This window comes from Bos mutus, chromosome 7, assembly GCF_027580195.1.
Source record: "Bos mutus isolate GX-2022 chromosome 7, NWIPB_WYAK_1.1, whole genome shotgun sequence".
NCBI lineage: Eukaryota > Metazoa > Chordata > Mammalia > Artiodactyla > Bovidae > Bos > Bos mutus.
In genome coordinates, this window is record NC_091623.1 from 692,362 (window position 1) to 714,538 (window position 22,177).

The 22,177-nt window shown below is 37.5% G+C and overlaps 1 protein-coding gene across 3 annotated transcripts in view; it reads right to left on the reverse strand.

Annotated features, from left to right (window-relative positions):
* Nucleotides 1–21,319, reverse strand: part of CLINT1 (clathrin interactor 1) — a 57,500-nt gene extending 36,181 nt beyond the window's left edge. The window contains exons 1-2 of one of the 3 annotated variants that reach the window (XM_070373015.1): nucleotides 21,070–21,319; nucleotides 938–1,008 (exon numbers count right to left, since the gene is read on the reverse strand). Coding sequence is in view for 2 of the 3 variants with exons in the window: in XM_005908323.3 (XP_005908385.1) it covers nucleotides 21,070–21,110 (41 nt within the window). In the remaining variant the exon portion in view is untranslated. The remainder of the gene's footprint in view (nucleotides 1–937; nucleotides 1,009–21,069) is intronic. The other 2 variants (XM_005908323.3, XM_005908324.3) reach the window with 2 other exon arrangements.
* Nucleotides 21,320–22,177: the final 858 nt, after the last annotated feature.

The window sequence follows — 22,177 nt, forward strand, 5'->3', positions numbered from 1 at the left end:
AAATTTAGTTTCAAATAGCAAACTTTGTACCAGACTAGAATGTATAAATAAATTGATCACGGAAAAGATAAAAACTTAACAGAAGCAGTAACTAAAATACCTCATTTTATACGAAAGATCATTAAATATTTATGGTCTTTTGGGAAACACATTAGAAACCACATATAATTTTATTTCAATGCCTCAAAAAAATATAGGAATTGATCCAAAAAAAAAAAAACCACCTTAAATTGGGATGGTAGTTGGATTTCTGCCCCTCAGAGTCTGTCATTTAATTCTTTTTTTCCAAAATGTACCACCCCTTGATCACTACTAGTGTGACAAACTGGCAACTTTTCAAGGAAGTAGTTTAGTAATTTATGTAACAGATGTGCAAAGGAAAACTATATGGATCAGATAAGTCAAGAAAAACATCCTGATGTCCACAACTAAATTATGACCTGTAGGAGGAAGAAACTATAAAACTATTTCCCTTCCTGTACAACATCAGAGGTTAGCAATACCAAATTAAATAATCCATTTGATGGCAGCCCATATTCAGACATTAAAACAGGCTTGGGCTTTGACTCTGACTCTAGGAACTGGTCCAAAACACAAGGCCACACTAGAGGAAAACACTGTACAACCACTAATTTTCACAATCTGCTTCATCTCTTATGGCTATTTTGTAGAAAATATGTATAGTAATTGACCAGTAATTTAATAGAAATGAATATGGCCCATATCTTATCTCTGATCCCTGGATAAATCAACCACTTATGTGTCTCAGCTACCTAATCTGAAAGGTAGTTCCTATGTATTACTGAGATTAAATTGAATGGCATGTAAAGCATTTACCACACATGGTTATGTTTCTGCCAGAATTTATCATTTTCAATTTGAAGATATTCTTTATATGGCCCCTTAGAATATACTGGCATTAATACTTATTACTTACCTATGCTATTCATTGTTGTGGAACTTTAGAGTCAAGGTAACCGGCAGCCTATCTGACCCACAGTATGCATGCTGAAATGAAGAGTTCAAAGATATAACTACACTTCAAGGCAGGATGACTATTATTTAAAAATGGCCAAAGATCTGGAAATGAGTTTCTCTAAGGGACAGGACAAGTATCAATACAAGCCATTTTACAAACAGAGTTTGTATTCTGAAGTTCACTCTCTTTAATCTCAGTACCACCAACCATGTTCTAGGGTTTTAGTTTACATTAAGCAGCAATTTCTCCTATATTGGTAATCTGATATCATCTGATAATGTCTTTAACATTTTTTTGGATTTACTAAACTAACTCATCTGTATCAGCTACTAGAGTCAGACATTCCAAAAGCAAATTATGGGAAAAACAAAAGATGTTTAAGCTATTATAAAAAGAAACTTTCTCAGCATGAAGTTTATATCTACAATTTAGATACTGTAAGCTGTAGAATTTTAAGCTTTCAAAATGCCAAAAACAAGGTCCATGTAACTGATTCCATGAAGTGTCTACCTGAACAAAGGATGTTAGAAAAGCCACAACAACCAGTTTCTCCATTCAGTTTCCTGTGTAACAGCACAAATTATTATCCTAGGAAGTGTCTGGATATTCACAGGTCTTATATGGAAGCCCTTCTCTCTAGCACAAGTGCTGCTAACATGAACTGGACAGCAGATGACAGGATTAGAGAAAAGCTTTCCCAATGTAGGCTAGTCCCATGATGCTACAAGTTATTATTTCCAGAGAGGCACTCTGGCAGCAATAAGATTTGAGGAGGGTGGCAAAATGGAAGACTTTTATTGTGTGTGGTTCAAGAAAGCAGAATGAGAAGCTGCTCCCAAAATGCTACAGCAGTGTGCTTGGAAAAACAGCAACAGAACAGGCAGAGGCAGCCACCAGTAGGAAATTCTTCCCTTCACAGCCATAAGAAAGCAGCTCTCACAATACAAAATTGTATGAACACTAACTACCAACTATATAAAAACACGTGTGCATGTGGACAAAGCCTAAAGTTAAAAAGCCCATAAAAAGTGTTGGGGTGGAGGCACACATTTAAAATTGCATTTATACAATGACAAAAAAAAAAAAACTAATTTGGGGGGGAAGAAAAATAGTACTTGTATATACAACTTCTTTACCCTTGCTAGGGAAGTGCCCGCTGGCTGGGCTGATTTAATTCTGCCGAGGATCGGCTTCCACTCCCCTGGCTCAGCAGCCTGTATGCTGTGCACAGATAAAAGCTTTCTGAAAAGAGAGCTACGGATAGAAGGCCAGAAGATAGAAGTATCAAGTTACTCTCGGGCCCTTGGCTCCGAAGGACACTGCTGCCTCGAAAGGAGCCTGTTCCCAAGGAATGAATGCAAGCCCCAACCCAAAACCATTTTCTATTTCCAGATGACTGTTTTTTTCTTTTAACACATATCTCTGTAACTGTCAAGATTTTCCGTTTTTATTTTCTTCTGAAACAGTACTCTAGTGTTTTGCGAAAAATACTCTGGGAGACATTAATAGGTGTTATGTGAGAAATGTGTTCCATGGTGAGGTTTAGGAAATGTTACATAAAACAAAGGCAACTTTATTACTGCAACACTTCTTGGAGACTTTACTATTCTCATGTGCATTATGAGTCTCCAAGAGGGGACTATATTAAATATTTCTGAAACTTTGGGGACAACATACCTTTTCCCTGGAGCATTTCCTAAGTGTCCCAAGAAACCCATTTCAATGTATTTTTAAAAAATGGCCCTTTTCCCCCAAACTTCTAAAAATATTGTCAGCTGATACCTTTTACCATTGTTTTTACTTTCTATTATTTCTTATCTTTAATCTCATGAATAGTTTTTCCTTTAACCTTTTATGTTTTTAGACTGTTGGTTGGCTTTCAGCCTTTAACCTTGCTTTACTTCTTACCTAGTTTTATCATACTTAAAAAACAAACAAAAAACCTTGATCTTTATTGTTAATGTTAGTTTTCTTTTTCTTTTTTTAATATGGCCACGTCACGCAGCTTGAGGGATCTTAGTTCTCCAATTAGGGATCAAACCGTGGCCCCGGCAATGAAAACCCCAAGTGCTAACACTAGATCGCCAGGGAATTCCCCAGATATTATTTTAAGTCTCATCTGTTTTACTCTTTTTTAACCCATTCTGCATTGGGTTTTTTAAATGTTTAAAACTTTATTCCAACCTCTCCAAAGTTTTCACTTTATTTTAGCTTCAATTTTTAATTTCTTAATCTTCATTTAATAACCATGTTAAATATCTTATTTAAATATCTTTATTAGTTAAATAAAGTTAAATATCTTTATTTCCTGCATATTTTACTGATTTTATGATATTTTATGAAGCACAGCTAAACAAAAAGAAACACAGCAAAGAGCTCAGGAAGAGATAGATGACCTCTCCCCACGGGCCTTACTCTCACACTAGTAGCTGCTTTTCTAGGCTCCCTCATGCAGACCTAACATTTTTCACAAGGATCAATACCCATATGAGATACCCCAATAGTCCCAAAGTGGAAAAAATGACTATTCTTACAAATTAGAGCTGCTTTTTAACAAGAAAACGTCTCTATGTATTTTAAGAGGTAGCAACACGGAGGCAGCTTCACCATTTTTCACCCTGATACATTATCTCAAAGCACATGATAAAAGCTGGGCAGGCTGGGTGCAGTTGTTAGGATGTTCGGAGTTATCTTTGGGAGTCTCTTCCCACAGTGCCTACTTCCTATTAATTTCCAAAACCTGTTCATTCTGCATTAAAAATATAGGTACTCACCTCTAGCCCAGGCTCCCACAAAAGCATTTAACAATCTCTCCAATTCAGGTGTATTATCCTTTCATTCATCCTCCAAAGCAAAACAGATTCATCTTCCTAGTGTTTAGTGTTGGTCATGTTAGCTTACCACAAACTCATTAAATCCATCTTCCCCGAAACATCTTCCTCCTCCTGTGCAGTGGACAGTACCATCCAGGGTTATAGTTTGAACATCTCTATTGATTACTTCTCTCCCCTCTTCTAGCCAGCATCCAATCCATTCCCAGGCCTTTTCAACTCCGTTTTCTAAGTATCTCTCAAATATGTCCATCTGCTTCTCCCACATGCACCCCCACTACCTTAGTCCACTACCACCATTTCTCACAGGGATTACTGCCAACAACCATGTAACTAGTCTGCTTCCCATCTATCTCCCAACAGGCCAGAGCCAAAGTGAACTCCTGCTGAAATAAAAATCTTATCTATCTGACCTCCCATTTTAAATCCAGCAAAGATTTCCTTACTACCTTCAAGATGAAGTCCTCAATCCTTCATATGAGATACCAATTTATTTTTTCAGTCCCACCACTGCCATTCTCTCCAGGTCTTTGCACATACTTTCTTTTGGTTTTTAAATCCTCTGCCCATCTATCCCATCCCCCCACCTAATTCCAACCTTATCAGATTTTAGCTTAAATGTTACTTCTTCCAAGAAATCTTCTTTCAACTTTGGGGAACTGCCTATATGCTCTACATGGCAAAGAACAGTATGTGCTTTCTATTACCTTGAACTAAAACTAAAACTGGGCCACTATATAATGGGCATGTTTGTTTCCTTGCTTGTCTCACCTTCTAGACTGAAAACATCCAGAGAACACAGATTTTGTCTTTCTCACTTAAGAACCTCAGTACCTGGAACAGGTTTGGTGACAGCAGATGTTCAGTAAATATTTATTGAATAACTGAACAAAAGGATTATAATTCTTAAATATTTTCTTTCCTCTGACTAAAAAAGTCCTAATTGACTTTTGATAGTAGTCCTCAACCAATCTCTCCAGCCTTTTCTCCCACTACTTCTGTTTCATTTACTTTATGAGATAATCATATTGTATTACTAGTTGAAATTTAAGCATGCTTCCCTGGTGGCTCAATGGTAAAGAAGCCACCTGCAATGCAGGAGACATGGGTTCGATCCCTGGGTCAGGCAGATCCCCTGGAGAAGGGAATGGTAACTCACTCCAGTATTCTTGCCTAGATAATTCCAAGGACAAGAGGAGCCTGTGGTACAGTCCATGGGGTTGCAAAGAGTCAGACACAACTAAGCAACTAACACTTCACTTTACTTTCTTACCTGACTAACTGTTCACTCCCGGAATCCCCACCTCTTCTTTGAGTTAAAATCAACCCTAGTTTTAAACAAAGATGCAAAAATGAAGTCTTCCTGACTCTTTCCAACCCATAATCTTCCTTTCCTATGAAGAAATAAACATTACATTTGTAACTCTTATGAATTATATTCTGCCTTGTACAACGGCTATAACTGAATTTAATTTCCTTAATATGTTTAAAAAGCAAGTAGAGTTGACTATTTGAGGACTCAGTTTATTTCCTTGCCAAAATATATTTTTAACACCAAAATCAATATTCATAGCACTTTCATGGTCATTTGTCAACAGTGTGCAGCAAAACTCTCAGTTACCTGTCTTACAGTCCCAGATGAGGTCAAAAAGGTGACGCTCTCGTTTCAGTTCTCATACTGTAAACAAATGTCCTTTCTCTGGTTTACTCAGTGCCATATTTTTCACATCTTTATGATTTCTCTTGATTTTGTTGTTTAACATGGCCCCCAAGCTGAGTGCTAAAGTGCTGTCTAGTGTTTCCAAGAGGTTATGATGTGCCTTATAGAAAAAATATCTTCATATAAGACACGTAATATAGTTGGCCCTGGGTTCAATGTTAATGAGTCAACAATATATGTAATAAGGAAAGCATCTTTAAACAGAAATACACATAAAACAAGGTTACATACTAACTGGTTGATGAAAATGTTGTGATCAGAGGCCCACAGGAACCTAATCCTGTATTTCCTCTAAGAACAAAGATTCAGTGTTTGCAGTAACTTTTAAAAACATAACTACCTCAATTAATCAGTACTGACTGTACTATATATTATGCATTTTGTTTCCCTCTCAGTACCTAACAATGGATGCCTCACATAAAATGGAATATTTAATAACTGACCGGTGAATACATAAATGAAATCTATGATCTCTTGGTAACAGAGAGTATTAGACGGGGGGTGCGGGGTGGGGGGGGGATGGAAGATAAGGACTTTGAGATTAAGATATGAATAGAGAGGACTAAAATAAACACCCGCTGACCAACATATACATATACACAAACAGAATGACATGAGAAGTAATAACCTCACAAAATTTCTTTTTAAAGAGCTGTCACAGATGTTTCAATCCCAGGCTTTTTGGAGTCAGTCTGAAAGATTTGTTAAATTATTATAAGCCCTAAAATTAGCTTACTGACCCCCAGCAAAGACTTTAAAAGGTAAGATACCTCGGCCCAAGACTTCTGTGTCCCATATAAATATATGAAAAGCTAAATATGAAATTTAAGGCTAAAAAAATTTTGTTAAATCTCGTACTCATGCTCAGTATCAACTATGAATTTGAAAGCATCGTGGATTTCACTTCTCCAGATGCTGGAATTCTAATACACAAGCCTCCTTTTGCACAGCATCTTGTTAACTGAAACTCCTACGTATTGGACCAGGCTCTCACTTTGCACAATCTATTACCACAGAAGAACAAAGCAAAGCAAATATTGTATAACAGTAATTCTCATGTATTCCTTCCAAAGTAACACAAATAAGAGGCAAACAAACACATTTTATTGCCCACTTTACATTCCATTCCATAACTGTCATGCTATACTCATGATTTTAACCAGTGCCCCTTTCTACTCATGTTCCCACCTCAACCTCCAATCCATTATTCAACTCAGCACCAACAGTAAGGTAACATAGATGGGATCACTTCACTCCTTTGCTTATCAAAATTCCACTGTTTAATATACTTAAAATAAATCCAAACTCCATGCAATGACCTACAAATCCCTGAGCCTACCACTCTTCTTCCACATGCTCCTGCCACACTGTTCTCTAATATTCTCACCAGCTCCTTATTTGCTCACTCCATGAGTGAAACACTCCAAGGATAAAACACTCTTCCTTTACTCTGTGTGCTCTAAATTCTTTACAGATACCATATCCTCAAAAAGGCCTACTGCTGCTGCTGCTAAGTCGCTTCAGTCGTGTCCGACTCTGTGTGACCCGACTCTGTGCGGCAGCCCACCAGGCTCCTCCGTCCCTGGGATTCTTCCAGGCAAGAACACTGGAATGGGTTGCCATTTCCTTCTCCAACGCATGCATGCGTGTTAAGTCGCTTCAGTCGTGTCCAACTCTATGCAGCCCTATGGACAGCAGCCCACCAGGCTCCTCTGTCCACAGGATTCTCTGGGCAAGAATACTGGAGTGGGTTGCCATGTCCTTCTCCAAAAAGGCCTACTATCACCACCCTAAATGAAATAGCCCCATTCACCACTCTCTACTTCAGTCCCTTTTCTTCGTAACACTCAAAAAATGTAATTATTTTGCTTACTTTTTCTTTTTAGTTATTTCTCCCCACCAAAACTTGCTTACAACTGTACTTTAAGTATCTGAAAGAGTTCCAAATGCTCAGTGAACAGTCATTTAAGTGAATGCATGCATGCACACATGCTAAGTTGCTTCAGTCTTGTCTGACTCGGGGCGACCCTACTGACTGTAGCCAGCCAGGCTCCTCTGTCCATGGGATTCTCCAGGCAAGAATACTGGAGCGGGTTGCCATGCCCTCCTCCAAGGGATCTTCCCCACTTAGGGATTGAACTTGCATCTCTTAAGTCTCCTGCACTGGCAGGCGGGTTCACCACTAGCGCTACCTGGGAGGCCCTTGTAGATGAGTAAGCCAGGTTATCGTGTGGCTTCCCTGCAACCTTTAGTGTACTTCATTCTCCTTGTCATACGGGTAATCTGACATGAGAAGCAGACCTATAATTTGAGTTTCCTTTATTAAGAGATTATCTAAGTATTAAGAATATATAACTCATTCATGAAAAGATTATCACCATTTATTCTAAAAAACTCATATCTTAAAAATGTTATCATTCTAGGATTGTTTCTCTTATGTTGCCAGAATGCCTCTGTATCTCTGCCCCCTCGTCCTCTCTGGCTATCTCTTTCTGAAAGTGATGGATCTTCAGCCAAAAAAAAAAAAAAACCTTATCGGTCTAAAAGGAATGTTAATTATATATTGGTATTGTTTTCAGCTTATTCCTTATATATCTCAACATAGCCAAAAGGAGATTACCTATGTTAAATTCCAACACCAAGGCTATATCTCCAGCAAATTTCTCAAGTTCTTTTAACTCTTAATGTTCATATTACTTGTATTTGTTTTAATTATTTAATATTATATAATCTTGCTGCTTTTTACATTTATACATACATAATTTGTTAATTGTTCAGAAAATAAGATTCTCAACATATGGACCAGTTCCTTCCAATTCAGGTCAAAAGGATTTCATATTCCAACTGAGTTATCTATTTGGTTTGGGGGTAAAGTAGGCATTATGTCTACACTTAAGATAGATATCCTAAGATTATCTACAGAAAATTATTATTCAATACTTATTTCCACAAATGTCATAATCAAGTATTTTATATTTGCTTGCTAAATAAAGTGCCAACATTCAGCACTCTAATTAGAATAGTACTGCCATAATTAAGTGAGACTTAAATTACTCAGTAATCAGCTGCTAGTATAAACAATTCAAAAGCCAAACAGGAATTTAGTATGTGAATTACAGGTTGTAACAGGAAATACCATTAGGAAAAGTACATTCTAGAGGGCACTTTATTGACATAATCACATTATCTACAATATATATACTTGTACAGAAAATGCTTTGCTATTTGTCTTTTCATACTTAAGTGATTTACAGAAAGCAAACTGCATTGTTGGGGAGAGAATGGCAATGTAGCACCCTTCACAAATCTTTAATTATCTTAAGGTTTAAAAATATGAAACAAAAATGTAAAACCTTAATTATTCAAAAGAAAAATACCACCACCGCACTTCCAAAGAGGTCTTTATCCCATGTGCCAACTCTTTTACTGTAGGTGGTCCTACACATAGGGAATTCTAGCAACATCTTAACTGTGACAGAAAAATCTCTCTGGTCCACCATACATTTCCTTTAAAAATGTGTCCCATTGCTAAAAACAACCAAAACCAGGGATCCTTGCAGAAATCGCCAACTCCAGGGCTGAAGTAGTGAAAATACAGGATAAGCTTGAAGCAGCTTGTGCCAGAATGTAAGAAAGTGCTCAGAAAATAAAACAGCATGACAAATATAATCATTCCTCCATTAAAGCAGTAGAGTTTTAATACAGTGAACATTGTATGTTATGCTTTTAGATACAGAATGCATCAATTTTAATGTAAAGGAAGTTTATAGTTAAAACATGATATTTAGGCTCACCTGATGTCTTATAATTAACGTCATTTTATTTTATAATTAAGTTACAGTAAAAAGGAACAATTAGTAATATAATGTATGCAAATCTTATTCTTTTGGTACATCAACCACCACACCCCTTGCCTCAAACCAGGTTAGCATGTCAAGCAATCTTATTCATATGAGTAAAAAATCCTAAAGGTTAAACATTTCAAGCAACTAACAGGCCAATCACAACCTCAATGACTCTATAGGATTATTCTAGTTACAAAGTGTTCATGAAAAATTAGTAATATTATTATTTTTAATGACAAGTTAATAAAACCTAGTAAAATGTTACATTTAGATACAACAGTAATATTCTATTTATGACTCTGAATAACTAGAGCACAGATTCCCACTTGCCAGAATAACTTTTAGAGAAATATTCAGCATAAAACATTTATTTGAAAATTGTTCTGGAAATACCAGTCATTACAAACTCAACTATATATGTTATGACACACATTATCAATGCAAGCACAAGTTTCTCAAATGCCATTTCTAATAAATTTTGAAAGCATATGCTACTGAGGTCCATATTTTTTTTAAGTACAGGAATATTATTCCTATTCAAAAACCAGAAACAGTCCTATTCTGTACTTAAAGCAGCTTTAGACTTGCATTGTTTTGTGTATAAGTTTACTTGTGAAACTATCTTTCCTATTGCTGACAACTGCTTAAGGTCACTTAAATAGGTTATTTAGTAAATCAATTTCTTCTCAAAAAACAAAGGACAGTGTGATATTTATCTTTATCAAGAGATGTGTATGTTAAACTGATCTCAGAAGCAAATCAAACATCCCAGGGTATTAAAAAATGGATACAGCATAAGAATTATTAGCATTATACATCCCAATTCTAGTTTTTACAGGTACAACAAAATAGTAGCTACTAAAATAACTTTAATAGTAAAGATTTTGTTAAAGGGGTTTAAAGTTTATTAAAAAGTTTGGCCAACTTTTAAATTCCTACTCTTTGGAACTAATCCAAGGAATGAGTTTTTGTTCACCTTTATCTCTTAATTTTAGGTTACAGCTTTTTAAAGTTACCTCATGATTAAACAAGACCAAAGAACCAGAATTTATTGATAACACAATGGTAAACCTTTTTATAATATATTATCTCATTTAATTCTAACAGTCCTAGAAGGTAATAGATCTTATCCCCAGACTTATGCCTTCCCTCAAATTACTCCTTCCACCCCTCATTTAAAAACAAAATTGAAACTCAAAGAAGTTAGCTCAGCTTGGGCATACTCATAAAAAATTATCTTTTAAAATATGTGGCAACCTATTTAAAATATCCTATTAAGATAATTTTATTAACTGTATTGGGCTTCCCTGGTGATTCAGTGGTAAAGAATCCATCTGCCAGTGCAGAGGATGCAGGTTCAATCCCTTCTTTAGATCCCCTGGAGAAGAAAATGGCAACCCACTCCAGTATTCTTGCCTGGGAAATCCCATGGACAAAGGAGCCTCGTGGGTTACATACAGTCCATGGGGTCGCAAAAGAGTCAGACACGACTTAGTGACTAAACAACAACAATTATTAACTGTATTATGAGACTTCTTCAGGAAAGTAATGTAAAAGAAAGCACCAAAATTAGTTAAGCTTAAAGAAAAGCATAAAACCCTTCTAAGAGGAGAAAATGATGAAACATCCTACACTGGGAAATATGTGAAAATTACACCTTTGTAGACACAAATGCTTGACATTGTACAGTTTGACCACATCACTTATAGGTATTTCCACCTCTATGTGATTAAGTTCAGATGTACTGCCAAATATCAAACACGAAGTGAAAGAATATAAGAAATCCTATCAATAGAATAATGAGAAATCCTGCACCTCAGCAGTGAAAGTTTGAGTTTATAGAACTACCTGTAAGTGAACTCTAATACTTGATATTTTTAAATTTTAAGTGTTATTTAAAATTTTTAAATTAAGTCAGCAAAATTTTCTCCCACTTTCATCCATGATTAAACTTAGATTTACCTAAGATCGATTAAACTTAGATTTACTCAAATGACTTTCAAATCCCAAAAACTAGACTCAACATTTCTGACACTAAAGAAATTGTTCCCAGAACATAACTACTAAAATTTTGAAACCTATATAATTTATTTCCCCTCAAACTCTCAAACAAACACACACCATCAAACACCTGTGCTTTATTTAATCTGGACTATCTGGGGATAGAAGGGGAACTTCCTTTTGAAACAGAACAGCTTCTAAGACAGTATCACTGATGTCATCCTCTGCTTGGAACCATTCAGCAGTAGGTTCTTATTAGCAACCACATCATTTGACCTGTGTTTCAGATGTTTCATTCTATGTTTAATACCTTTTTCGGCCTTAACGTCCTTTCAGTAGATACACATTTCTGAAATACTGAAATACCAGGATTTATCTACTTCATTAAGCTTTTGCTCAGTCTTAATTGTTCTTTCCATTCCCTGAATTTCTACATATTTACCTATACCACAAATCTGGCTATCATACCATCTTATATTATTCTGTCTTTTTCATGTGCTTGTCATGTGCATACACTTAACAGAACCATAAGCTGCACTGGAACCATAAGGTCTGTCACTCAGTTTACAGTGCTCTACAATGCTCATGGTAGATATTTAATAAGCACTCACTGAAGGATCCTTGTAAGATTAGTAAGAATATCAGTAATGTACTTTCAGTTATTGTATACTATTTAGATATTTACAACCTACGCCATCCTCCTTGGATAGGCACATACTGAACTAAGGAAAATTATTTTCAAATTACCCAATTTAAGCTGAGTGTAAGAAAAGTTGGAAAACTTTGGACATATATCAGGGATTAATACAACACAGCACTACAGGCACAGCTAACTGACATAAAGATCAAAGACTTGAGGGAAGTTTATTAAAGCTGTGGGAGCTGATTACAGGGTAATTTTGAACCTATGATACAGCTTATGACTGTCATGAACTTTTTTTTAGGATTAATTACAATGAGTAAGTTCATTATAATAGCTAAGATTTCCTTTTCCACTAACAAAACACCTGTTTGCATCTCGATCATTGAAGGGCATCCTACTTATAGACAATATTCAGAGGCTAGAAAAATTTTCTTTTATGACCAGTATATATAGGGAAAAAAAGAATAAACGCTTATTGAATTTGATTCAGAAGCTTATAAACTTCTTCCAAGTACTTTTTAACTGGTTTAAGTAAAACCAGTAATTCACCTTTATTACAGTAATGTCTTGTACAAGTTAGCAACAACTGTGAAATATATGTTCTAAAAGCTGACACTAGACTTAAATCTAGACTCCATTTTCTATATGTGTTATTTCAGGCAAGTTTCTGGACTTCTCTGTGGCCAATTTTCTCAATCACAAACTAATATTAATAATAATGCTGTCACTATTGTTCCTGGCACATGGCAAATACTCAATAATGATTTATTAGAAGTATCTGGACTTGCCCTCAAGAGGCTTACATCCCAGAGGCAGCAGATGGACAGATGTAAATAAAAGTAGCAGAAGTGGCTTGTGCTAAAATAATAGCAGAGCAGCTTGTGTGAATGCAGGCATCTTATTAGACTGACACGGAACAGTGAATGAGGGAGAGTGGTGGGAGACGAGGTCAGAGGGAGCTGCAGAGCTAGACCAAGTAGAGGCTGGTGAGCAGCAAAATAAAAAGTGGCTGGAGAGTTCTGAACCGATGTGACTTAAACAGTTTTAAAGGATCACCCTTGTTGCTATGTGCAGATTACAGGATTAAAATTTTTATTTGGCTTCATGAGAAATGAAATACACTTCAGAAACCCATTCAGTACCAAACTTATAACTATAAACCAAACATATCATACCACTATGGTTTAACTGTTAATACGAAGTTTTAATCACACAATCTTAAGTCACTTAAAAATTACAAGTGATGAATGTTCTTTAATGATTGCTAATATTGCATGAAAATAAATAGCAAGAAAAACAAATTGAATTTTCAATGTATATCTTCCTTCTCTTACAAAAATAAAGGCTATCTAAGGGAATTCCCTGGTGGGCTAGTGGTTAGGACTCCACGTTTTCACTGAGAAGGTCTGATTCAAGGTCTGGTGGGAAAACTAAGATCCCACAAGCCACGATGGTACAGCCAAAGAGAAAAACAAAAGCGGGGCCAGGGTGGGATGAGTCGCCAGTATCTAGATAAGAATTTTTTTTTTTTTGAGTGAAAAATTTTACCTGATGAGTTTGTGTGGAAGTTATAAAAAGTTGGGCTTCCCTTGTAGCTCAGCTGGTTAAGAATATGCCTGCAATGCAGGAGACCTGGGTTCGATCCCTGGGTTGGGAAGATCCCCTGGAGAAGGGAAAGGCTACCCACTCCAGTATTCTGGCTTGCAGAATTTCATGGACTCTACAGTCCATAGGGTCACAAAGAGGTGGACATGACTGAGTGACTTTCACTATAAAAAATTATTCATAATTAGAATTATGTATAACTTACTCTCCAGGTGTGTGCGTGTGTGATCAGTTGTATCTAACTCTTTGAGACTCCATGAACTATAGCCAGCCAGGCTCCTCTGTCCATGGAATTTTCCAGGCAAAGAATACTGGAGTGGGTTGCCATTTCCTTCTCCAGGGGATCTTCCCAACCCAGGGATCGAAACTTACTCTCCTGAGAATTTATAAACTAAGCAAAATTCCTATGTCAAAAGAAGACACTCCAAAACAGGGCTAACTGGACTTAAGTACAAAACACGCCTGGCTATTGTTGCACATTAACAAAATTATTCATATTTAATAATTCATTAGCTAGATCTATCCACAGTCATGAGGAGCTATCAACTGGTTCCAACGTGGGAATGCATTATGTTACTCTGCTGCTGCTGCTGCTAAGTCGCTTCAGTCGTGTCCGACCCCACAGACGGCAGCCCACCAGGCTCCCCTGTCCCTGGGATTCTCCAGGCAAGAACACTGGAGTGGGTTGCCATTTCCTTCTCCAATGCATGAAAGTGAAATTGCTCAGTCATGTCCGACTCTTAGCGACCCCATGGACTGTAGCCCACCAGGCTCCTCCATCCGTGGGATTTTCCAGGCAAGAGTACCAGAGTGGGGTGCCATTGCCTTCTGCGATTATGTTACTCTACCTATATTTAATTTTCTGGCTAATGAACTCTGGTAAGCCAAAATGATTTCTTACCAACTTGGGACAGTGTATCGAAAAACTGAAAAGCACACTGTAACATGCTTTCCTTGTAAATGTGTGCTCACTCAGTTGTGTCTGACTCTTCACAACCCCATGGGGACTGCAGCCTACCAGGCTCCTCTGTCCATGGGATTTCCCAGGAAAGAATACTGGAGTGGGTTGACATTTCCTTCTCCAGGGGATCTTCCTGACCCAGGGATTGATCCCATGCCTTCTGCGTCTCCTGCATTGGCAGGTGGGTTCCTTATCCGCTGAGCCACTTGGGAAGCCCCCTTTCTTGTATATACTGCTTGTCTACTATCAGAGATTATGAATTGGGAATCACATTTTAGAGTTACTTTTCTTGATTCTGTTCAGTTTCTTTAAGGATAGATTGTCCACTTCAATTTGCCTTCATAAATCTTTATGTATTTTAGAAGAAATATTTTATATTAGCAGCATCTTTAAAACCTTGAGAAATACAAGCTGAAAAAAAATGAGCAGATGGAAATTGCAATATGTCTTTCCAAAGACTTTATTCCTCAATGTGTCTTTCAAAAGCGTTTCTGTAATATGCTTTACAATATTAAAGGCATTTGTGATTTGCTAAACACAACACAAGGCATACATAACAGAGATATTTTTATGAGTTCTATGGGTTGCTTAATGTGTCTATTTAGGTGAATACACATTGAAAATAATGATTTATGGATTAAGACACAGTTCTTACACACTTGTAAATAATTTAGTTTGACATTTTCTTTATTCCTTCAAACACTATATCTTTTGATTTTTTCTATGTTATAAATTGTTATAAATTATTTTGTGCTTTGCACAATAAAAGTAGCATTTCAAGAGTTTATTTTACGTCAAGCACTATGCTAAGTGTTTCAAATTTAATCCTCACAAGAACTCTGTAAAACAAAATATCATCCTATTTTATAGATGGGAAAGTTTGGAGATATTGTCCTAATCCTCAGGATCACTATTTCTTAGTGATGGACTTAGGATTTCAATCCAGTTCTGATCTCTGAACCACAAACTTCTTCCCAGATTCACTCAACACCAGATCGAAGTGCCTAAGTATAAGACAGTGCATATAGCTAGAAAAGTAATATAAAAATATATACAGGGACTAGCATACATAATTAGACTTAACAATGAAAGGTCATAAGAAGTGACACCTAAAAAAAAAAAGATAAACAGTTAAGTATACTGTCCTAGAATGTTAGGTAATGTCAGCTAAGACTAAAAAGAGCTAATCTTTATACATAAGACTCATTAAAAGTACTGCAAATGTACTTTGACTCTATGAAGTAGTCCTGTTGTCCCCAAAATTGGAATTTGAATTTATCAAGTGAGTAGATACAATTACCAAATTGCAAGACATATAGACGTTAGAGAAACAAACAACTGTATGGGAACCAATTAACAAAATCCAAACTGAAGAAAGTAGAAAAAACTTAATTTCTTCAACAAATAAATAGTATGAGTGCAAAAAAAGACCGGGATTGAACCTAGACAAAAAGAGAATCAAGAGATACACCCACCAACTCAGAAACATCAAAGAGGAATCATGAGGTAAATGAGAAAGGAATGATGACTGGACATTCGATATAAAGTAATCATCTTTTTTAAAAGGTATGATAATCTGGTTATAATAATAAAAAAAAGATGACTCTTTACCTTTTGGAGACTGATACAAATGAAATGATACATTGTCTTGAATTTGCTTCAAAATAATATGGAGTGGGGATAAAGCAAGACTAGCCAAACTTTGAAGCTAGGTCTGTGTAAGCAGGGATTCACTACCTCCATTTTTGGATATATTTAAAATTTTCCAAAATAAAAGCCCCAAATTAAATTCCAATTAGATCTAAATATGAAACATAAAATAAAATTTCTTCACGATTAAAAAAAGTTAAGCTGCCTATACTCTTTCTTTCCTAAAGGAAATATTAAATAAACATTGGAAATAGGAAGAAAATAACACAAGAGCACAGAAAAAGGTTCAACTATGAAGCCTTACGGTAAAACCTAGGAGTGTTAGTTAGAGGTACTTAAAATTTAAAAAGCCAAATACTTTTAGTGGATTTATCAGTAAACAGACGGAAAACTGCTTGAAAACACTAGGGCACAGGAAAACGTAAGATGCAGCTAAGAGCTTTTAAGAAGCACCTTGGCAACAGTACTAACTAGACTAATTTAAACTACAGAAAAATCACTCCTAAGATATGCTCGCAAAAGGTAAAACTCATCTTTCTTGGGAATTAAATTCTTAGTATTTACTTGTGTCCAGTTACTAGAAGAGAGGACGACAGGATAATGATTTTACTGTTTCAGCAATAACAACTGGTTTAAAGAAAAGTTGATATGGAGAGACTAGAAAGCTGAAAATCACCTTTATTTTTAAATTCTAAGAAGCAAACTGAACAGAGATTTACTAGTAAGATAGGGAAATTAGGGGGAATACATCTGAGGACTGAAAGGGAAAACCAATGATAAGTTCAAGTTGTAGTGGCAGTTTTTTTAAAGACAGGTATTGTATTTTTCAAGTTCAGAAAATACAGTACTATTCCAATAAATAATAAATGTATTAACTGTTGAAATAACTGAATGAAATATTTTCTATTAAAAGCAAGGGGTTCTCCTTCTGGGGTCAGCTAGACTAAAATAGAAATTTGCACGATTCTATTATGTTATGCAAACATTTAGAAACTAAAAATATGCAAATACACCAACAAAAATCATCTTAAAGGGGAAAAAAATGCAAGCTAATGCTTAAGAGAATAACTTAAAATGGACAATCTATAGCAATTGCTAGCAGTTTGAATCACTATCTTAAAGAGAGCAAGGGCCACTGATGAAATAGATTTACCATTAATGTTACTCCCTGCATGAAAGAGAAGTGTTGGCTGGCCTTGAACAGGAAGCAGTAGTAAGTGGTTTGATTCTCCACTACCAGGTTACCTTCACTGCATTTCCAAAATTTGAAGAACACAACAGAACTACAGCAACTTTCAGTTCATACCAAAAATGGGGTAACAGAATATTAAAGTGCTCAATTTTATTTCATCATCACATGAAGAGAGGCAGGTCAAAGGATGACAGTGGTCAAGCTAGTCCCAGTTGGTGGGAGTGGTGCCACTTATCCTTTCCTGCCACAGCTCCCTTTAATGCAACTTGAGTACATGTGGGAGGAAACTGGCACTCCAAGCTCTGGTGAGCTTTTGGTTTTATCTGCTTTTCCTCAGTTCCACAATGTCCTGCAAAACAGAGGCATTTAATACCACGAGCAGGTTCAAAACTTGTGGAAAGTATCTCCCTAACCCTCCGTGAAAGTTTTCAAATTCTCAAAAGTCAATATTTAAAATATATCATTATACTTAAGAACTGCCATCATACTGGATCTAACAGTAGCTTCAGAGGACACAAGAGCATTTTTCCTTCTGAAGTATAAACCTCATTGGGTAGAGATATATACTAAATAAAAAGTCCTAATTTTCCAGTCATGGATTGCACTTTATTTATTGCATAAAGCAATTAAATATAACATTTATTGACTGTCACATAGAAAAATTGTCTTTTCAGCTGAAACTGTCTCTGGTGGATAATGACTTTCTAAAATTTATCTGCTGTTATGAAATACTTGCTCCATTTTTCCCCTGACAGAAATTCGTATTTCCAAAATGCCAACAAGGTTGGAAAAAGTCATTCTAATACAATCCTATCATTTTAAAGATAAGGAATCCAAGCTCTGGAGAGTCTTATGATTCTGCCTCAAATTATACATATGGCTAATTTAAAAAGCAGTATCAGAAGGTGAACCCAGGTCTCCCCAAACCTCTAGCCAGGGCTATATCATATAAAGCCTCATTTCTATTCAACACAGCTCTCAGAGCAGTCCTTAATCACTTTATTGTTTCCCCTTTTGCAAGTTTCCTCATCACCTTATCCCCTTGATAATCTGAATAGCTGTTCTATGGATCTGTTTCACTTCCATTATGGCAATTTAAGATGAACGGTCTAAATGGGCATAATGCCACAGGTACTGGTTTTGTAAAATGTTTGTATTTGGGGTGGATGACTATTTCTTTTCTTCCAATGAAAGATGAAAATTAAGTACTCATCAGTAAAATAACCTCATGTTCTAATCCTAATACGTGTCAGACACCACTGAAAGTTTTTTAAAAAGTCCTTGGTGGCAACATTCTTACATGTTCTTGAGTAACTTGGTTTAAGTTTCCACTCTTTTTAAAATCTTTTAAGCTACTTATTTAATTGGCTGCACCTAGTCTTAGTTGCTGCATGTGGGATCTAGTTCTCTGACCAGGGACGGAACCCGGCCGGGCCCCCTGCACTGAAGCCCCAAGTCTTTGTCACTGGACCACCAGGGAAGTCCCCAGGTTTCCACTCTTATTTGGGTAGTAAAAAGGAAGACTGAAGTTATTTTCCAACAGCAGCTCTTCCATTAGATTGACTTGATAGCTATTTATGTGACAAATTTAATCTGAGGTACTTGAAACTTAGTAACAAAGGTGAGAAAAACAACATGAAAAGAACAACAAGAACAAGAATATTGCCTTGATTTGTCTCCTGAAAAAGTGTACCTTGTCTTCAAATTTTTGAGTACCACAAATTTAGTCCCCTAAGGTAAGAAGGTGTTTTAGTGATTTTTTCTTCCACCGACCTCTGGTTAAGAAACAGTTCTGTAGAGATTTTTGGATCTTCAAAGACTGTTTAAGCTGGTATCCTTTACACCATATATAAAAGAACAACCAATAAACCTGGATTTAAAAAAACCCAAAAAACAAAAACATGATTTTATTTTTACCTTTGGAAAGCAAAGGATATATAAATAGCAAAACAAAACCAAAATAAAGGACCGAGGACTTAATGGTCAAATAAATGGTTGACAAAGCAAAACCACCAAATCACTTTTCAAACATGGAGCTTTTCTCTTAATGAATTTTAATATTACTCTTGATGTAGAACATGTGCTATAATTATCAAAAGCATACTGATCTAAACTTACTGCATTATGGCCTTTATATGCTATTTAAGTTCTTCACCCTTAATTCTCACAACATTCTAAGGTAAATATCCATCACTATTTTCATATTTCACCTGAGAAAACTGGGACACTTCAAGGGTAAGTCATTTGCCAAGGTTACAGAGCTTGAATCCAGCTCTGCAGGTTCAGAAATCTGTGCTCCTTAGGCACTCTACTGCATTCTCAGTAGCACAGAAAACTTGAAAATACAGTCAAACTCCAAATTCTATCTGATGCATTATCCAAGCCACTGAATTTTTTCTTACTTAAGTATAGTTGATTTATTAGTTTCAGGTGTACAAACAGTAATTCAATAATTTAACAGATTATACAGTTTAAAGTTATTATAAAATGGTGGCTGTATTTCCTGTGCTGTACATTATATGCTTGGATCTAATTTATACATAGCAGTTTACAATAAGTTATTTTTTGGGGGGTCAATAAAGCCAAGAATTTGCCATCCTCACTCCCTGATTTTAGACTGGATGAGTGGCACAACTGAACTGGTTTTGCCATTACACTTATTATATCATCGCTAAAACCTGAAAAGAGGGGACTAGTTAAATTCTTAAACTTTACTTCCTGCTGTTCTGGAAGACCTTACTTAACCACTGTTATAATGTGTATGATACACTCAGTGTAAGTGTTAAGGTTTCCCTAGGGTAGTAAGATACTAAAGTGATCACTTAAATCTTAAAGACTATCAGCTATGCATTAGTCATTTTACCTGTCTGTACTTACAAGTAGATCAACAGGATATAAACCTTGGTTGTTTCCTTTTTTAGGAGACATTTCTTGTTAATTCAGTGATTAATTAATTAAACTAAATGGAACAAATGGCCCTCCAAAAATGAAATGTAGTGGAAAAGGAAACAGAGGAAAGGAATCACAGTAAATTACACGGTGATCTACTCTCACTAGTGTTAGAAAAGCAAAGGAGAGAGTCTGAGTAACTTCAGTCTGACCACAATGGCCACTTGTTACACCTACCACCCACTACAATACCTCAGGCTCATTAGGAATTAAAAGAAGCTCAGCAAGGTAAAGGACACATCCCAACCAGGCCTAAGGTCTCTACAACCGCTGAGGAGCACAGGGAGCCACTGAAATAAGTTTCCCCAGCCTCAAGTTTTCACTGCTGCCCAGGAGGCAAAGACCAAAAGCCAGGGGCCAAGACAGTTCTCCGGCCAGGGCAGTGACCCAGCTCGAGACAACCCTGCCCCGCCCCTGATCAAAGTGTCCGCGCCTAGAGGGGTGGGGTAGCTGCAGGGTGAGGAAGGCCTGGATAGGAGATAAGGGGACTAAGATGTTTCGACAGAGAAAAGGTCCCTTCGGTTGGCGGATCGGGACGCGGCCCCGGGCCGAGAAGAGAGTCGCCCGCCGCCATGATAGGGCCGACCCATCTGGGGGGCGTGACGCGGACGGCCCGGAGCGCAGAACCGGCTCCCTTTTCCCCCCGCCCCTCCCCCGCGTGGGCCTCGGCCACAACTGCCCCCCGATACTCACGCTTTGTCCACCAGCTCCCGCACCTTCCACATGTTCAACATCTTGCCCAAGCGGGCCGGGCCTCCACCTCCCTCTCCTGTACCCCACGGACCCCGGAACACTTCCGCGCCGGGGCAGATCCAGGCCGGGGTCGCTGCCGCTGTCCACGCCGCCTCCGCCGCCGCCCGCCGCCTCAAACTCCCCCAGTCAGCTCCTTCTCTTGCCACAGCCGCGGCGCCGCCAGTGACACGTCGAGACGCGGGGGCAGAGGCGCTGCGTGGAGCGGAAGTGCCTGACTTTCCGCCCGCTGCGCACGGGGCACGCTGGGACTTGTAGTTCTCTGTGCGCCAAATTAGGCTGAAAGAGTTTCAGAGGAAAGCTAAAGTTAGAATTCTTCGGTAAAAATGCTCTCTGGATTCTCCGCACCCCTACACAGTAGTCATATATAGATGTGAAAGTTGGGCCATAAAGAAAGCTGAGAGCCGAAGAATTGATCCTTTTGAACTGTGGTGTTGAAGAAGACCCTTTAGAGTCCCTTGGACTGCAAGGAGATCCAACCAGTCCTAAAGGAAATCAGTCCTGAATGTTCATTGGAGGGACTGATGCTGAAGCTGAAACTCCAATACTTTGGCCACCTGATGCGAAGAAATGACTCATTAAAAAAGACCCTGATGCTGGGAAAGATTGAAGGCAGGAGGAGAAGGGGACGACAGAGGAAGAGACGGTTGAGTGGCTTCACCAACTCGATAGACATGAGTTTGAGCCAGCTCCAGGATATGGTGAAGGACAGGGAAGCCTGGTGTGCTGTAGTCGATGGGGTCGCAAAGAGTCGGACATGACTGAGTGGCTGAGCAACAACAACAACAATGGACAGAGGAACCTGCCAGGCTGCAGTCCGTAGGATCTCAGTCGGAAACCACTGAAGTGACAGCGTGCACGCGATGACTATAAGAAGTATAATTGGCATATGAACTCCTCATTGACAGAAGTAATTCTGTATTTGGTTCCAAATGCCCAGATATATTTCCTTCCCTGGGCTTTAGTTTCCATCCTTGTACATTGAAAAGGTTGTATCTTAAAACCTATTCCATTCTAATTCTACCATACAGTGCTCTTATATTTAGACAGA